The sequence below is a fragment of the Ambystoma mexicanum genome, chromosome 10 (genome assembly GCF_040938575.1).
Source record: "Ambystoma mexicanum isolate Mex_15411 chromosome 10, UKY_AmexF1_1, whole genome shotgun sequence".
Classification (NCBI taxonomy): Eukaryota; Metazoa; Chordata; class Amphibia; order Caudata; family Ambystomatidae; genus Ambystoma; species Ambystoma mexicanum.
Genome location: NC_090932.1, coordinates 1,646,649,960 through 1,646,669,003, shown reverse-complemented (window position 1 = coordinate 1,646,669,003; position 19,044 = coordinate 1,646,649,960). Strand labels below are relative to the sequence as shown.

The following is a 19,044-nucleotide window of genomic DNA, read 5'->3' as shown; positions in this document are numbered from 1 at the left end:
GACCCAGTATCGCTGAACCTGAAGGCCTGGCTCCTACAGCATTAGAGTTCGGTTGTTAGAAGCTTCCGGCAAACTGCAGGGAGGTGCTCGCCAAGGTCATGGTGTTGTCGACTGAAGTGCTACGGGCACAAATGGAAGCGGTTTGTGACTTGGTGTCGGTCGCAGAAGATCAACCCTCTGAGGGTCACGGCCCGTCAGTACCTCCGTATTTACTGTCATTCGCTAAATCGGGGCTGGTGCACACCTCCATCAAGGTACATCTGGTGGCTATTTCCCACTATACCAGGTCTCTGGGACGGTCTTCACTGTGGTCACATGTCTAGTCAGAGTTAATCAAGGGACTGTTACTTTCATTTCCGCCGGTGAAGGCTCCGGCCCTGGCTTGGGAACTAAACGTGGTGTTGACTAGGCTCATGGGGCCCCATTCGAACCGAAGCCTTCAGCTCCGCTCAAGTTTGTCGTGGAAGACCGCTTTCCTTGTGGCCATCACCTCTGCAAGAAGAGTATGGGCCTCATTACAAGTTTGGAGGTAGCCATGCCCTTAACTCTGGTCCGGGTTACCTGAATGGGGAAATACCGGGCCATTCCGATTTAAGAGGGCCCAGTATTTCCCCATTCAAGGAACCTGGACCCGGTACATCCCCATTTCCATTTGAGCCCCTATAGTGCTCAATGGGAATGGGGAGCATGCTAACAACGGGCCGTTAATGATGGGCCCGTTGTTGGCATGCTGGGCTAGTCGCAGGACCCGCTCAGGACGGGTCCCGCGAGCGGACCTCGTAATGAGGTGGTGTGGGGTTAATGGCGCCGGCAGCTCTACTGGCGCCGTTAACCCCATACCGCCAGGGTCGTAATGAAGCCCAATGTTATGAGATGCCGCTTATAACATGCCTATACACAAGTGTTTCAAGTCACGACGCAGCAAGGGAGGGGGAAACAGAGGGAAGACAGAGAAATGATCCCACTGGGCCAGGTGTCATTCAGATCGCGCAAGTGCAGTGGAAGGGGGGTAGAGGAAAAGTGCAGAGTGGGCGGGGGTCGGGACAGTGCAGTACATGGGTAAATGAATAATAAAACAATGAGAAGTAGGGCAAGCTGATAAGTACAAGGGTAAGTGTAGACATCAGTTGTCAAGTGCTGGTGGGGGTCTGTAGGGATACAGAGAACAGTCCCCAAGTGCGGTGGTTGCCTGGGAGGCAGTGCGGGTGTGTAACTGGCAGGGAACCTGGGATCGAGATCAGAGGGTGGCCAGGTAACCGGTACAGTTTCAACCAGTAGTTCAGCAGGGGAGAGGAGGAGAGAAAGCAGACGCAAAAAGGAAGGTTTTGGGGTGCTTCCGTAATCGGAGATGGTCTCCTCAAGTTTCAGGGAGGCAGGGAGGCCGTTCCAAAGGGAGGCCCCAGCCGAAGAAAGTGATCTACCACCAACTCGTTGCTTCGAGAAGCGACTGACCCGGAGGGAGTTGGAAGCGGATGACCGAAGAGCTTGCGAAGAAAGATATTTAGGAAGAGAGTTGCAGGTATTGAGGCTCCAGAAGGCCTTGTGAACAATGCAGAGGGTTTTGAACTTCATCCTCGCAGCCACTGGTAGCCAGTGCAGAGATGGCAGTCCTGGAGAGATACGATCGCTGGGCTTGAGGCCAAGGGCAAGTCTTGCAGTCCTTTTATGGATGAGTTGCAGAGGGCGGAGAGTAGAGGCAGGCAGATTTAGAAAGAGGCTGTTGCAATAGTCCAGCCTGGAGAGAACCAGAGCTCTGGAGACGGTGAGCTTCTGAGGGAACAAGAGGAAAGTAAGAATACCTCTGAGGTGGTGCAGCTGGTACTGGCGAGAGTGTTGAGTCGAAGATGACCACAAGGATTTTAGCCTCGCAGGTGGGAGCAGGAAGAGGGCCAAGGGAGACCTGCCAGAGAGTGACAAGAAAGGAGGGAGCGGGTGTACCGATGAGGAGAATCTGTCTTACTGGCATTAAGGCAGAGATCATTGGAGGCACACCACTCCTGGATAGCAGACAGACAGTGATGAGAGACGGGGAAGAGGTGGCCAAAGGTAGCCTGAAAATGAGTTGAGTGTCAACCGCATTTCACTGAAAGTTGTGGCATAGAGCGGCAGTGCGGTAAACAAGAAATGCCAGGTATTGGTTGAACAGCCAGGGAGAGAGGTTCGACCCCTGGGGGACATGATAGGTAGAGATAGAGGAGGGGAAGGACCCAAGTTGAACCTGGGAGGGTCGATCAGAGAGGACAGAAGTCAGCCAAGCCAGGGCCTGACCGGTGATGCCCAGGTTATCACGGAGACGATTGAGCAGGATGGCATGGTTGACCGTGTCGAAGGCAGAAGAGAGATCTAGTAAGATGAGGACACAGGGGGTGTTGGAATCAAGGCTGGAGAGCAGGTCTTGACGGATGTTCAGGAGAGCAGTTTCCATGCTTCTGGCAGCTCTGAAGCCAGACTGATGGTCATGTAGACAACCAACAGATTCAGTGTGAAGATTAAGCTTTTCCAGGAGTTTTCCCAGGAAGGGAGTGATGGAGATTGGGCGATAGTAGGCCGGGCAGGACGAGTCGGCAGAGGGTTTCTTAAGAAGGGGTCCACAAGGGAGTGCTTCTGTGGGGATGGGAAGACTCCAGTGGCAAAGGAGTGGTTGCAGAAGTCGGCCAGAGCAGGGGCCAGGGAGTCCATGTTGGACTTGATGGTTTTGGAGGAACAGGGATTAACCCGTTTTGATCAGACTTTCATAGAAACCTTGTCTGGGGAGAACAGGGGGAAGGCAGAGAAGGAGGGAGGAGAGGTGGCTGAATAAGGGCCAGAGGAGGAGCGAGGAGTAGAGGGGGAGGGGTAGAGAAAGCGAGAGAGGACAGGATGTCCTGAGTTTTAGAGAAATGAGAAGCCAAAGCCGTGCAGAGGGCCTGGGAAGGGACAGGAGAGGTGCAGCAGGATTGGCCAGTTCCTTGCAGATTTTAAATAGTTCGGCCGAGTTGTTAGATGCCGCAGATAAGCGGGCTTGGATGTAGGATGAGATCCAGGCCCTGTCCTGCAAGCAGCCTTATTTGACTTTCCACGAGACGAGGTTAGTGCTGCGAAGCTCCCCTTCTTAATGCCCAAGGTTCCGTCGGAATTTCATCTCAACGAGCCCTTGGTGTTGCCTGCGTGTTTCCCGATGTCTTCGTCGCCGGCTGAAAGGACTTTGCACTTGCTGGTTGTGGCTCAAGTGCTGAAGTTTTTTGTGACCCGCACAAAGAGTTTCCAGAAAACTTTTCAGCTTTTTGTGAACTTTGGTCCTGTGAACCATGAGAAGGCCCTGTCCAAGGCTTCCATTTCCAGGTGGCTCTCGGGCTGCATCACTCAGTCACAGGTTGGCAAACAGACCCCTGCCTGGCCCATTCTACCGGAGTGATCGCTGCTATGATGACGTTCCTGTCTGGTGTGCCCCTACTGGACATTTGCGGGGCTGCTACGTGGAGGTCGACGCACTCCTTTCTCGAAATTCTACTGCGTCGACAGGGATTCCAGGGAGGAGTCCAGAGTCGGCCAAGCAAGCTCCGCAACCTGTTCGCTTGAAGGTGAGCCTGGTGAGGAGGTAAGAGATTGCTTCTCTTGAGCCTTGCCACCTCCTGTGGTTGTGCATGTGTGTACCGCTATGTATTCTTTATTCATGAGCATGTGAATCCATGCCAGACCCCATGCTGGAGAAGGAACAAGTTACTTACCTGTAACTGTTTTTCTCCAGCATGGGTCTGGCGTGGATTCATATGCAAACCCTCCTGCCTACCCTTCTCAAGGTCCTACTGCCACTTTACGTGCTGCCAAATGTGAAGACGGCTGTCTGAGGAGGGGCTTAGTTAGAGGGCAGTCATTGGCTGGAGGCAGTATGACCCAGAGCTCAGTGATTGGTTTATAGGAGAAAGACGGTTGATAAACAAAACTGAAACAATTTTTTTCTTTTACAGAGGATTCCCAGCCTGACGGGGAATGTTCATGAGCATGCGATTCCATGCCAGATCCATGCTGGAGTACAACAGTTACAGTTAAGTAACTTGTTCATTCTCTACCCTGCCCCCTTGACGGTAGTCTTGACTGCTCATCAATCCTTACCCCAGGAACAATCAGCCATAATAGACCTGGCCTGCATCCTGGGTGCGGATTGATCTTCCTGAACCTTAAAAGTAGGATCTGGTCTAATCCAGTCTTTATTTATTTATTTGTTATTGTATATGGTTTACAAAAGAAATCTTTACAAATACATTGAATAAGAAAAAAAAACATACATTACAAATAGATTTCATTACACATATGGTAAAAGATACATAAAGACCAAAATATCCGTTTTCTAAGAATAAGAGACATAGCGCAAATCAATTTAAAATATTTCAGTGCAAGTTAAAATTCAACACAGTGTTTAGTGATTAAAAAGCAGCTTCCCATTACGTATAAACAAATTTTAGCAAGAATGTCATAAAAGATTTCAAATTATTAAATACATACATAATCTAGTTGGTGATATAAGAAGTTAAAATTCATCATACAAGTTAATCAAAGGGAAGAGACATACAAATCCAATGATTTGATAAATCCCACCACAGCAAGCCCATCTTTGATTTCAGAGATGGCAAGACACTTAGACCAAATAAGGTTTTCTGCCCCCCGTAGACACAAAGTGTTGAATCTACCTAAATAGATGTCCCTAGGACCTTTCAGAGCAACGCAATCTAAGAAATGGGTGTAGATTCAATTACCCCAGGAGTGTGACAGAAACGGCATGAAAGGTCCAAATCACTAATCTCCTTCCTTCTATGGAGGACTTCCCTAGTATGGAGGAGATTCCATCTAAGCTTGAGGAGAAGTGAGCGGTAGTGGCGGTTAGGGAATTGAGTCAGTATAAAAGACAGGCAGCCTCTCTTATGTTCAAATTGTAGGTCACTGAGGGATGGGTAAGCATGCAATTTTTCAAACGTGTTACTCCAATCACAGCTAAAAAGACATTCCTTAACTTTATTAGGGTTATTTAACAGGGTATCCCTATCAGTGGAGAGATCTAATAGTGTCTTGTCGCAGAGGTCACAGAATCTTGAAAGATATAGATTTTGGTCTAAGGATCCCTGCGAGAGGAGCGTTTTACCCACATCAACATAGAGGGTATTGTGTTTAGGAGAGAGCAGGGCAGAAAAAAGTGTAAGAACTCTCCAAAGAATTCTAGCTCGCATTGAAACCAACCCCAGTTCATATCTTATGGCCACTATTGGGACACAATTAGGCAGTTTCATAACCTTTCTCCAATAGATACCCTCAAGGGTGTCCCAAAAGGTCAGGAGGTCTAAGTAGTGCAGTTCCATTCCATATATTAGTTTTGGGATCACCTTTCCCTTGAAGAAAGCTACAATAGGTTTAAAGGAAAACATGCCATATTTATTGTCTAGCTTAATAGATTGAGAGATAAGCGGAAATATTTTGTGTCTAAGGGAACATCTTAATTCAATGGCCAAAGGTTGGGCCAGAATAAGGAATCCCAAATAGACAATTTTATGTGCTCTGATGATATTTTCACCACCAACTTTCCGCACTTTTTTATTCCCTTTTCTCCCCCTGGAGAAGACCATCGTTCGAGTTTTACTCGGGTTGATTTTTAACCTGTTAAGAGTGGCATATTCTTCAAATTTGCAGATAAGCCTCTGCAGGCCAACTTTAGTGTGGTCAAAGAGAAGAAAATCGTCGGCATATGCCAACCATGAGAGCCTGAGATCCCCCAATTTTGCATTCACCATGCCTGTATTTCCAAGAAATTCCCCCACATCTGCCAGATGGAGGATAAAAAGGCATGGGGCTAATGAACAGCCCTGTCTGACCCCAACTCGAGTCCTTATCCTTCTAGAGAGTGTTCCTTCAAGATCTATCCTAATATGGACCCCCGAGTTCTCGTACATTGCCATAATTAAAGACAGAAGACCTGCCGGGATCCCCCACTTAGTTTTTCCCACAGTCTCCACTTAATTACCAGATCAAATGCATTCGACAGATCGATTGAAGCAACATAGAGAGAACCACCGTATTTTCCCCAGGTTGAACTTTGTAGGGCAGTTAAAATGATGCCATTGAGATTGGTTGAATGGCCAACCCTGAAGCCTGTGTGTTGCTTTGGGAGGATATGATTTTCCTTAATCCAGACATTAAGGTGGGAGAGAAGCATGGAGGCAAAAAGCTTACAGTCCGCATTGATAAGAGAGATTGGTCTATAGTTCTTGACCGAAGTTCGTTGGCCTCTCTTAAAGATGGGGACAATGTGTGCGGTCTGCCAACTGGTTGGGACATTACCAGAATTAACAACATCTTGGAATAGCAGACAAGAGTTTAGCCCAGATTTCTGGTTCCGCTTTCAATGCATTATTTGTTAGGCCATTAAGCCCGGGGGCCCTTGAGTTCTTAGCTTTTGCAATAAGGCCAAGTACTGTCTCATAATCCATGATGGGCTCCCAAGTATCATTTAGAGCATTCGCCCCCATTATACAGGGTTCTAGCCCCTCTCCCCCTGTACCAAAAAGTTTGGTGTAGTGCTCTACCCATTGAACCTCTGGGATAGCATTCAACTGGTCAACCACCGCCACATCATCTTGGCTGGAAAAAATAGCCCAGAATGCCCCAAGATCTCTTTTGACAAGTACTCTAAGCATATGCTCTGCATCATTTTGTAGCAAACTAGATTTTCTTGATTTGCAGTAGTTTTTATATTTTTGGCGGATAGCTTTAATTTTTGTTTTTTTGTTATCCCAGTTAGTATCGAGAACTTGAGCCTCTCTGATAAGTTTCCGAGTGTAGGCCTTTTCATTGGCCAACACCTGATCAAACCTATGAGCATGATATTTTTAAACATACCCTTCCTAAGAGAGCCAGAGATACTGCTGTGGAGAGCATTGAGAAAGCTATCAAAATACTGCTAGTTTCCAGGAAAAAAGGTATGATTAAACGAAGAAATCAGTTTACAGTTGAGGAGATTGATATTGGCAGGTGACCAACGTACCCCGTCCCTTGTCTCACGGTTTTAGATTACGTGGCCCCCCCAGCGGGCAAAAGCTTCATGGGAAAAGGAGAAAGAAATGTAACCAATAGTGACCCATGGTCCACTCCATGGGTTGAAGAAAACCTCAACCTCAGACGAAAGAGCGGACAGAGAGTGATCTACATAGACATAGTCTAAAGTAGACGTTGCCATGTAGGGCAAGGTGGGAGAGTAGCATCATAAGAGCCATTAAGACATGTTAAACCAACTGAATCCAAAGCGAGATTCCACATTCTACCCCATACATATTTCTGGCCTCGCCGATTGTCATCCTCCAAAGCCAAACCCAGGTCGTCATAGTTGGCCTCGGACGAGATAGAACAGTCAGAGTTAAAATCACCAGCCAAAATCAATTTCCCCCTGGGATATACAGATCTCCATGCAAGTACCATATCTGTTAGACTTTCCAAGAATGGCTCGAGGGCGGCAATTCCCTTGTGCCAATATACATTAATCAAAAGAAGGTTAACCAGTCGATCAAGGGAACTGACCTCCAGAGCCAAAATCCCAAATGGCGTATCCACAAGGACCTTGTTCCTGAAGCCAAAGGAAGCTCTGATTCCAACGAGAAGGCCCCCAGAGGCCCTCCCTCCCGAGCTAGATTTAGCATTTTGAGAATGGATATCAAATCCATCTACAACGGGAGGAGAGAGCAACCAGGTTTCCTGTAGGATAAAACAGTGTGAAGCACTGATCATAAGTACTGTGTCAGTATTTGTGAAGAGATGATTATTTCCCCTGGAATTCCAGGAAAGAAAACTGAATTTATTCGGGACCAAGGCATTAATGGGAGTAGCAGAGCACTTAGAGGAGTGCTCATTTCCACAGACCTGAGGTAACCTGGGACCAGTTTCTTGCATTTTCATTGAATCTAGGCGTAAATTGCCTCCATTGGTGCTGTGGAGCTCTTTCTGGGTGATACACCATTGTAAGGTTTCCCCTATACTCTTCACACCCTCCATATTTACCAGGAGGCTGATTAGATTGTAGCAGATTTGCTTCAAAACCAAGCTGCATTAAACTTTCCCTTTGGCCCATTATTAGTTCTAATACCACTCTTGATTTCAGAATAATATTGCTCATATCTACACGTCCTTGAGTGGGAAAGAAAATCCTTTCCATATCGTAACTAGAAATGAGTGAAAGAGAAGGAAGTTGGTGGAAGAATTTTAATATATTTCCGCGGTTGAGACAGATGGGCATGTCTTGACCCCAAAGGCTAGTAAGCTGCAGGGTGTCCAAGGGATCTTCAGCCTCCACTGAGTGAGGTAATGAATCAGTTATACTTTTTGTAAATTGAGTTAAGGAGTCCACTTCCAGATCAGTTCCCCTTGTACCCCTTAATATGGTCCTATTTTGAATTACATGTGGTCCCACAGGAAATCTTTCATACAGATTGCGAGAATTACTATTTCGAAAAGGTTTGGGCCCGGTGGTAGGGCCTTCATGACCATTGAATGAGCCTCCATTTGGCAGCTTAGGGTGAGCTGAATTAAGAGAGTTGGGAACATAGACACCCCCCACTGGTCTAAATCCCATAACACGCTCCCCCATTATAGACTCTGTTGGTCACGTGACCATCAAGATGGCAAGAAGGGTGATGATCTATAGAGGAAGAAGGAATAGTGGGGGCCCTATCCTGAGATGAGCCTGTAGTTGGGTTAAGAACCACCCCAGTAAGTGAATTTGTGCTAAGGAGCTCCTGAAATAATTGTTTCACCATGTCGAGGTTAACCATATTTGCCGGAATCAGAGTGGTAGTAGACTCAGGGTAGGTAGGATCTAAACTGGATAAGGAATTGTACGGAATAGTTGAGGATTCTGCGTCCAAAGAGGATTCCATCGACTTGCGTACGGTTTGGGTGTTCAATATAGTTGGAGCAGAGTTGTTTATAGGCTCCAGTTGAGTTGAGACTATTTTTGGATGACAGGTGACAAGAATTTCCTCAGCCCGCCCAATATTGCCCACCACCGCAGGAGGATTATTATCCTTTGGCATAGAACTGACTGCCGAAGGACCGGACTGACTGGGTACAGCTGGAGTAATATGTAGAGGGGTTAAAGCGACAGAAACATCAGCCGTGTTAGGGATAGCGGTCACAGATGGCGCTGGTTCCACCAAAATCTTAATCTCCTTAGAAGGGGTAAGAGTTGTTGCACACACAGGAGCACTTGCCAGAAAAAGATTTTTAAAGAATTGATTGGAAAAAGTTTATTTTTTTCATATTCTTCTGATTATTAGTTTTCTTTATTTGTTGGTTGTTTTTGGACTATGTGAGCAAAGCCCTTTAAGTGTACTGCTTCTTTTGTGAGGTCAATGACGTCAGGCGGCTTCTCCAGAGTAAAATCAAATTTAAAAACAAGAGAGGAGGCAACATTGTCTCCCTTAAGTGATTCAACCATTTCTAAAGTAGTAGGTTCACCAGATAATCCCTGGGAATTGGAGGAAGGAGAATCGACGATCAACCCCTCTTGGGCTTTCTCCACTAGGGGTTTAGTAATCGCTTTAATGGAAGTGATAGGAAGTTTTACATCTGGGGCGTAGTCCGCTTGGACGCCCTCAACGTTTGTGGGGGGAATCAGAGAAGATTGATCACACGTACCCCTGTCCGAACAATGAGGGTCAGTAGTACATGGGACCATATTAGGAACGTCCCTCGAGAAACTATCCTTTTCCACATTAGTGGCTTTTTTAACCAGAGGCCCTTCCATAATGGGTTGGCTTTGGAGGACAGAGTCTGGAGACTGTTTTATTATTGAGGGATGGTCTTCCTTAATAATTTTAAACAGCTCTTCAAATCTCTCTAGTTCTTCTAGCCTATTATAGATTTCAGAGAGTAAGAGGGAGTGTGATCTAACCTCTGACCATATATTGTAATAGAGACTCACAAAGGAACGAAGAACCATGTTCAATGCAGAGAGTGTGGGCTGAGTTAGTTTTATTCTGTCTGCTTCTTTAAGGGTATGATGCAGAATAGACTCACTGGCATGAACCTTTTTTATATCTGGGAGTAAACCCCTTTCTCTAAGCCAATTTTGCTTCTCTGTATACTCATCAATAAAATTAGTGAGTTCAGAAGGGGAACCCACGTAGGAGGCATCACAAGTTTGCTGGGTTACATTATTTGTGTTAGTGGAAGTAGGATCCAACTGACTCAGCTATTGCCTTATCTGCACATTCTATAATACTAATGTAATCAGTATCATTATCTATAGGATCTTTAGTCTCCAACTTCTTTGCTACATCCGCCAGATATGGTCCAGGGTAGCCACTGTAAAAACTGAAAGCGGAGGTTTGATGAGGGTACTAGTGGCAGTCCTTTTACCAAAGCAGTTAGAGATTTTTTGCCCTTGGATGGGTTTACCCTGAGTACCCATGTTAGATTTTGTTTTAGGAGTAGAAGTTGGGGGTTTTGTGAGTGGAGTTTTAAACACTATGGATTTCACTGTGGAAGTATTGGCAATACCATCAGAAGTAGCAGAGAGAGTAACATGAATAGAAGAAGTATGGTTAACCCCCTTACCAGAGGAGGATACCTCCGGTGATAGATTAATGGGAGGAATACCATAGTTTCTGTTGCCCTCTGGTGGGGGAAGTTGTTCAACAATAACCTCTTTAGACAGGACAGGAGATTCTGTAGCACTCGCAACATTGTCACCCAGCACTGAGACAGGTAAAGGCAGCCTAGGTTGTAATGGGACGGGGGTTGGGTGTGCAGAGTTCACCGTACTGTTATTAGGGTGATCAATGCGCACCCTTGCCCTTGGTAGACTACCCCCTTCCTCCAAATTCAAAGCTATAGTCCTGCGCCTCTATGGATATATCTTGTTTTCCACTGAAGATGCAGCTGTTATTAGCTGGAGTGCGTGGGCTAATACCCATCATATTAAATAGGTCAGTCCTATCTTGTGAGTGAATTTGGGCATGGACCAAAGGGTTTTGAAGAGAAGAATCCTGGGAGCTGTCTCCTTGTGTATGTTGTGGCTTGCCCAGAGAAACGGGGATGGGATTCACTGGTGGGATACAATCTATCAAAGGAGGAGAAGGAGCCGCCACAGCAGGAAAAGTAGAATCAAAAGAAACCTCCATAGCTGCCTGGCTCCTAAGACCCTTACATGTCATCCAAACAAGTGGAGAACCGGCAGGGGCGAAAGGCAGGTAACAGGAGGTGTAACAGCAGTGAAGCTCTATGGACGATAAAGTGTGGAAACTCCTAGAGTTAATGTTAAAATAGCTATCACAAGCAGGAAAAATCACAAATACTAAGACCTATGGAATAGCCGACCATAATTTAAAAATGCACTGAATACAAGGAGTAGCTAGAACACATCACACACTACCCCAGGTACACTTTAAAATAAAATACAAATAGATATGGATCTCTTTCTAGAATTGAGAGGATAAGGTATAAATGTATCATCAGGTATGTCCTTTAATTATTTCGACGAAGAACTCATTAACTGAGTAATAGTCCCATAAATCAGCATAGAACTGAAGGAGCACCTAGTCTCAAGTAAGGAACCCCCGACAGCTTGAGGAGCTGCCAGACTCTGACTCTCCCCCCTTACCCTTGAGACTGATTAAAATGTTGCAAGTAAGGTGGCAGCATATGACCTCAAGCTGGGTTACTCACGGAGCCGGTGCACAGACACAGGTCACAGCAAAACAGAACCTCCAGCCCTTACTGCCTCCAAGGCTTAACGCTGCAAGGGTGGTTGGGCTGGCAATTTGTGTAGGCTGGAAATCATGTGGTCCGTCACGTGCTCGGCAAGGGCTCCGCCCCCTCCAGGAAGCGGGTGTAGCAGCAAGAGGTCAGCTCGCAGTGCTGTTGTGGTGAGGAAGACTGCAGGCAGGAGCGTTAGTTCGGTAAGTAAAGCGCTCCTTCAAAGTAACAGGAAACACGCAGCAGGGGTGGTTGGGCCGGCAATTTGTGCAGGCTGGAAATCATGTGGTCCGTCACGTGCTCGGCATGGGATCCGCCCACCCTCCAGGAAGCGAGTGTAGCAGCAAGAGCTCAGCTCGCAGTGCTGCTGTGATGAGGAAGACGGCAGGCAGGAGCGTTAGTTCGGTAAGTAAAGCGCTCCTTCAAAGTAACAGGAAACACACCGCAAGGGTGGTTGGGCTGGCAAGTTGTGCAGGCTGGAAATCATGTGGCCCGTCACGTGCTCGGCAAGGGCTCCGTCCCCTCCAGGAAGCGAGTGTAGCAGCAAGAGCTCAGCTCGCAGTGCTGCTGTGATGAGGAAGACTGTAGGCAGGAGCGTTAGTTCGGTAAGTAAAGCGCTCCTTCAAAGTAACAGAAAACATCCAGTCTTTATTAAATCCGCTTTCAGAGCTACCACCATTCAGGACTTTTCATCTTATAAATCATGTTTACCATACTGACAAGTTGGTTCCTTGAATACATCCAACTTCTCGTCTGAAATGTGGTCACCATTTTGCGTGAATCAAGAGATTTTAAAGTCTTCCTTTAAATCTCTTTGGGGGCATGCCCTGGACATGAAGGGGACTCTTAGGGTTTCATTTGGATCACAGTAGATAGTGTGATCTGCATCCAGGGAAAGATTAGTCTCATACCTTGTCAACTGAATAATCTCCTGCATAATGAGTGCTTTCATACCATGGTTTAAAGTTCATATTTCTTTGTGCTCTCGCATATGCTTGGATCCCGTAGACACTGTGAATCAATGTCTTGTATGTGTGAAGGAAAGAGCTGTTTAAGTGAGTGCAGGCCTGTGAAGTGCGTACTCCATGTAATGTGATTTAGGGGTGCCTAAGGTTTTAGTGAAGTCACGGATTGGAAATCAAAACCAATTGTTTGTCGGGGGAAGCAGTAAACTAACTAATCTAATTTTCCACGTATGTCCTGCAGGTTCAGCCACAGACTGTGACATTTACCCAGACAACCACAGCAGGTCAGCAGGTGCAGGTGATCCCTGCTGGCTCTGCAGCAGCACAAGTCGTCCAGCAGAAGCTTATGCAGCAGCAAGTGGTGGCAGCAGCAACGGCCGCATCAGCCCAGATTCAAGCCCCTTCTCTGCAAAACCAGGCACAGGCTGATGCCCAGAAGCTACCAGTGAGGACGCCAACTGTTCGGTTAAAAGCCCCAACCAAACCCAGCTGAACTTTCTAAGCCAACCTGGGTCAAAAAACATTACTTCTTTGCAGTCTTTGTAAAGGCACTGGCAGATTAATGATCTGGAGGTAGAAACTCTGCGCACCTTCCACCGCAAATACTCCAGAATATAAATGTAGTGGTGTCTGCATATATATTTATATATATGGTGTATATATGTCTGTATTTAAATGACCTGCTTTGAGCACTACCCAAAGCCTGGTTCTCATTTATTCAGGTAGGCAGTGAAACAGTACTGTCTTATCAGCATTTCAACAATGCTTTGCTTCGCTAGCAATAAGAGGTCTGGTACGCCCCTTCAAGGGAGCCATATCACCCTGCACATTGCAGCCGGCGAAGTCCTGGAAACACGTCGCTGCATCAACAGGCATGTGGCTGTAAGAACACGTCTTCTTACATTATGGTTGCTTTCTTTTGCAATGTTTAAATGTGAAACTTTCGTTTAATTATGCATTAAACGTCATTATTTTTTTGTTTTAAAAAAATTACATTTTTATTACCATATTTAACTGCCCAATTCTTTGGCAAACCTAATTGAACGTATTTTTCTCGTTCTAGAAAAAAAAAGGTATGTAATTGGGTTGTTTGTTGAATCAGATCTTGCGACAGCAAGGCTCTGGTATCTGTAAGGATTCTGGCTCAAAGGAGATTGCACCGCAATGGAGCTTCAGCAGTGTTACGCAAGGGCATGTGATTAAGACTGTGGTCTTAGATCACCGTACCCACATCACAGCACTTGCCACCCAACTTTTTCCATGGGTTTCAAAAGCCATTAACCAACATGTCTCTGAAATGTTGGTGGTCCCCGTTTGCACCATATCAAAGGGCTCATAGCTCCAGGCTGCGGGAACACTCGACATTATGCTGCATTTTGCACTCTATCACAGCCAATCAGTAGCTCAGCAGGTGTTTGGGCGGTGGGAGGGAGGAGAGATTAGACCATCAAGATAAAGAAAGGACCTGTGTGTTGATGAGGATTTAAATATTTGTGGTGTTGCAGTAACTCTGACGTTAGTTGTATATGTGTACCCTAATGGCATCATTGGTTGAAAAGGGGTTCTGACGGGTGCATTTCCTTCACAACTTGCAACTTGAATTTGTTTTCAAAGTAAAGGACAGGTTCTTCTCGGATACAGCATGTGTGCCTCAGTCAACCCTTGGAAGAATTGTATCGTGGTATTTCTAAATTGAGAACGGGTTGTTCTTGTGGCAAGAGGAGAATTTAAGGGCACTGGTCATTTGCGCAGGATCAGGATCTGTGACGCTCGTTTTTGTGCAAATCCCCCTTTTCTTGTAATAATGGCTTCCACTTGTTATTGGGCAGTTAATGCACCATTGGCTGCTTCTGTGACCAGATCTATGTGGCCCCACCCCCGTTACGCTGCACCATCTGTGCACAAAGACCCGCACATGAGGATTTGCAATTGTATGTGAACGTTTACTAGACACACACACACTGGGATTAGGAACATAATCAAATAAATAGCAACCAAGCAGTGGGTTGTTTTAACTAATCTCTCCTTCAATTGATAGTTTTAACATGTACATTCCTTTCATAGAATGTTTGTAAGCATTCAATGTGTCTTTTTGGCCTATCTGGTGTAATTTATGAAACGTAAAAACAAAATACTTACATAATTGCTTCCCGTTAAAGCTGCCTTACTTATCTTCTAATTGTGGACAAAGTCTCACCAAAAATGTTCCACAATCCTGGATGGGGGGATATGTGGCTGAAAGGGGGCATATAACGTTGGATAAACGTGGGCCAAGTCCTGGTCAGTGGAGGCAGTGTGCAGCAGCGTTTGAAAGCCGTCTGAGATAAAGCATCACAACCATCATGCCAGCAGCCTGCGGGAAGGATAATCTCATTTGGTATGATTTTTAATCACGGAAACTCTTTTCAGAGGGAGTTGTTAAATTTGTCTAGGTTACTTTCTCTATCTTGGCTTTATTGATGTATTTGTTTCTGTTTTTGATTGTCGTGACAAATACGTGAAACATCTGATTTTCAAGTAAAGTGTCTGGTTTAGTGACAGAGCAATTTGGGCAACTTGGGCCGTAGTCTGTGCTAGATTAGGTTTTAGGGAGGAGCTGTAAAATAGTTGAAAGGAACTCTTCAGTTCAAAGAACAGGATTTATGAAAATAGCTCCATTCTGTTGCAAGTGGAAGACTACTCTCCTGACTTAACAATGGAAGCTAGTTTTGAAAAATTCAATTCATAGCTGTGATGGCTCCTATGCTTGAGCGGCTCGTTGACCAAGAAAATCCATTAGCTTGATTGGCTCATTGACTAGGGGAGCTCGTATCCTGTGACAGCCCCTCGCTTTCGCTAGCCTCCCGGTTTGCTGAATGCTTTGCAAGTCCATTCCCAATGTCGTCGGACAGAATCCAGCTAAAGGCAGTGACGGAAGCCAATAACTTCTGACCTTCATCCTGCCTGATGACCACTGAAAATGTTTTTGCATTTCCCCAAATCTCCTTTTATAATTCACTCCTAGGTTGGGTGATTCAGAAGCCGTAGGCACAGGAGTGTTCATGAACTCCAAACTCTACAGCCTTGCTGTGTGAGGTGGTTGTGGGTGGCCAGGGGAAATAAAGGTTCATGTGTTGCAAAGGCGGCATCTTGTCTACCGACTGCCTATTTAGGTGTTCTATTCAATAGCTCTTTAGCTTCTTGTGCAGTCAGCCTAGCACCCTTCCAGAGCACTAAATAGAGTATTTATTATAATTCAAAAGAATTGGTTGCTTATAGAAAGGAAACAGAAATCCCGGTCCATTCCCACTGATGTTTTCTAGTCTTATGAAAATTATGCAAAGTCTGACCAGGCCCGGCCAGAGATGTGTAGGGTCAAGCAGATGTATTAATTGGAGTTCTTTACCAAACATCCATAGAAAAGACTGGTGTGTGCGTTGTCCATGTGTTGTTAATATTGTTTGTCTTTGGGGCCTACCAGGGTAGGTATTTACCCTTTGAAAGTAGGCGTACCCCAGTAGTTAAATGTCATGTTAAAAATAAAACTGAGAACGTTCTGAAATGTAAATATTTTGTAAACAGGAACATTTGTACTTACTAACTATACTTTTTGGGAGCACTGATGTATCCAACCAAATTGATGGACTATTAAAGTGTCAATATTTATAGAACTGCCATTCATGCAGTCTTTTATTTCCATGGATGCTATTATACATTTGTATTCTTTCCACAGACTGTCAGCTCAATTTGCTATTAAGGTAAGTGTTATAAAGTAGTTCTTAGAATTAAAGTAGGTTGAATCTTTTTCGCAGGATGCATAATGTCAGAGTATAATCAAAACCAGGCCACTTGGATAGCTTTCTGCTAACTTTACTGAATCCTCTGCTTGGCAACAACAGCACATTTCATGTGTGTAGTAAAGAACCTAGATTTGGATGCAAAAGGAAAGTTCCCAAGGTATCTATTCCAACTAATTAGAAAGGGGGGGGGAAGGACACCCCCTCCAAGTGGTTAAATTTAATAATTTAGAAGGTTTTGTAAGGGAGGCATGGCATCACAAGTATGACACTGACACAAGAACTAAAAGTTTCAAAACCTTTATTAAATTCTTGGGGTTTTGAAAAACTCCTACTTTGCCCTATAGCTATGATGGGAGTAGTCTCTACCATCAAATAATGAAGAAAACACTTTCCTAGTTAGTCTGTCATATAAAAATGGCCTATACTAAAAAAAGAAGAATGCCTTCCCTATCTCTTATACAAAAAGTGTGTAAAGGGGAATGTGTATGCACAGAAAAGTCAGTGTTATAACATAAAGGATCAAAATGACTGAGTCAGCTCGCCTCCCCACGTTGGACAGCACGGAGTAAGGCAGCCCCCGTAGATAGGATGACACATTCTGGCTCGGGTTATCATAAAAAGCCAGTTCAAAACCTGGGTCGAGGCCCGCTTGGCCTTCCACATTAAAGTCACTTATTTACAGTTCACCGAAAGTTCTTTCACAGTTTGACGAAAGTACACATAAATCTCCCTCTGGTGGGTTCAGACCTCTCAACATAAAGTACCTGATTCCACGTAGATCTCCCTCAGCCGGACTCGGACCTCGCAATCACAGCACTTGTAGGGGTTCCCTCCCCAAGCTTCCTTCACATTCGATAGGGTTTATCTTCCCCTAAATTATTTCATGTTCCTGGTCTCCCTCAGTCGGACTCGGACCTTTCACTGATGTTGAAGACTTTCAAGTGTGCAAGGTATTTTTCATAGACCTCCGCGGGACCACTTCGACTTTCACTTCAGCTCTCCCTTATGTTAAGAGAACCTAGTGTCTCTTGGTCTTTGTAGATCCATAGCACAATCAGCAAAGTTCAAAAACTTCTTCCTCTTAAAGCAATCACCTTTTAACTTGCCCTTTCAATGAGATTAATCTTGACCATTGCACATTTCCGAGTATGTTCATTTGCTGCTTTTTAACAAGACATCAAACATTTCGCTGAGACTTTCGAGTGGGCTACTTCCTTTCGCCGGACCACTCCGCTACTCTATCACTGGCTTCACAGTTATCAGTAACTTTTAAGTTTACTACTGGTTTGCTTTCTTTGCCGTCTCACCAGTACGCGCGCAACCTTCAATCGTGAGATACACTGTTGTGGCTTCAATCTTTCCTTGACACAAACTGGCCTTTCATGTCTTTCGCTAACACACCGCCGAGTGTGTGCATTCCTTTCCTATCTCTGCAGCTTTGTTTCACAAGTCAGTGTTGATAAGTCTTGGCCTCGCCTCCCCAACTCGGTCGTTCGCTCGGGAGGGTCGCTGGCGTCCTTGACACATAATGCAGGCTTCTTCTTGTCTGGGATTTGGCTTTCTCTGCGTATCCTTCACGGTTTCCCAGAGGCAATGACGTCCTGAAGGGATCTTCAGGGTTTCCCTACCCTTCGCGGTGGTCCCTCGATCGGTCATCCTGCTCCAGTGGGTTTGCCTTCGCCCCGGAAGATCTGCTCCTTCTCATGTCTCACCTTGCTCAAACAAATGTCTTAGATAATTCTGGACTCCAAATGCCACAATGCCTCATTCTTATTTTGCTCCTACTTCACCATCTCCCCTAAAAAGCATCCAGGCGGTTTTGGGAGCAGTAGGCTTTCTCAAGGGAATTTTTCTGAGTTCAGGGTCTCACCACCTGCCCCTCAGATGCCTGGGCTTCAGTATCATACGCAGGGGAGAAGTTCTGTTTTGGGCTCTGCCAGGTAACCCCAGCTGCCCCTGATTGGCTCCCTTGAGACACAGCTCCCTCGCCACCGTGCAGCCTCCTCTGAACTCACAGGCCCAATACTGTGACCTTCCAGGGTTCGTCCAGCTCCAGGTCTTTCCTCCTGGTCTCTGTGCTTCCCCCAGCATCCCCAGCTCGCTCTGAGTGGGCTCCACCTTTTATGCTGACTGGGAGGTTTAACAGGAGTCGGGTTTGAGTGGTTGCCCAACCCTGACTGACTATGCCTGACCTTGTTAACGTGACAAGATGGAGACTGCCTATAGGAATCCATGGTACAATGGTTCCTATGGGTAATCTTCATAGCTCTAGTTTGCCTCTTCCTTGTCGCAGTGGTTTAAAGAAAAAGTGGGGAGGAATTATGTGAGTTGTAGTGTTTAAGTGTTTGTGGAAAAATCATAAGAAATGCGGCTAGGAGAAGGGAAACAATGGTGCTGCTGTAAAACATAGGGTGATGTATGTGTCGCCTTTTCCTGGCTTTCCAACATCTTCCTTTGAACTTAGTAGCTGTTGGCATTGGGGAGGGGCCAACAATATAAGATTTATGATGCCGTATGACTGTGGAGGGAATATCAGTCAGGGAGGTATCAAGGAAAGGGGAACACCATGCCTCACCTTGAGACTCCCC

At 45.7% G+C, this 19,044-nt stretch overlaps 1 protein-coding gene across 6 annotated transcripts in view; it reads left to right on the top strand.

The window, feature by feature from the left end:
• The window catches only part of EP400 (E1A binding protein p400), a 1,542,855-nt gene extending 1,526,528 nt beyond the window's left edge, over nt 1-16,327 (top strand). For all 6 annotated transcript variants that reach the window (XM_069620067.1, XM_069620064.1, XM_069620063.1 and 3 more), the window contains one exon: nt 12,919-16,327. In XM_069620067.1, coding sequence (XP_069476168.1) covers nt 12,919-13,170 — 252 coding nt within the window. In that variant the 3' untranslated portion in view covers nt 13,171-16,327. The remainder of the gene's footprint in view (nt 1-12,918) is intronic.
• The last annotated feature ends 2,717 nt before the right edge of the window (nt 16,328-19,044 follow it).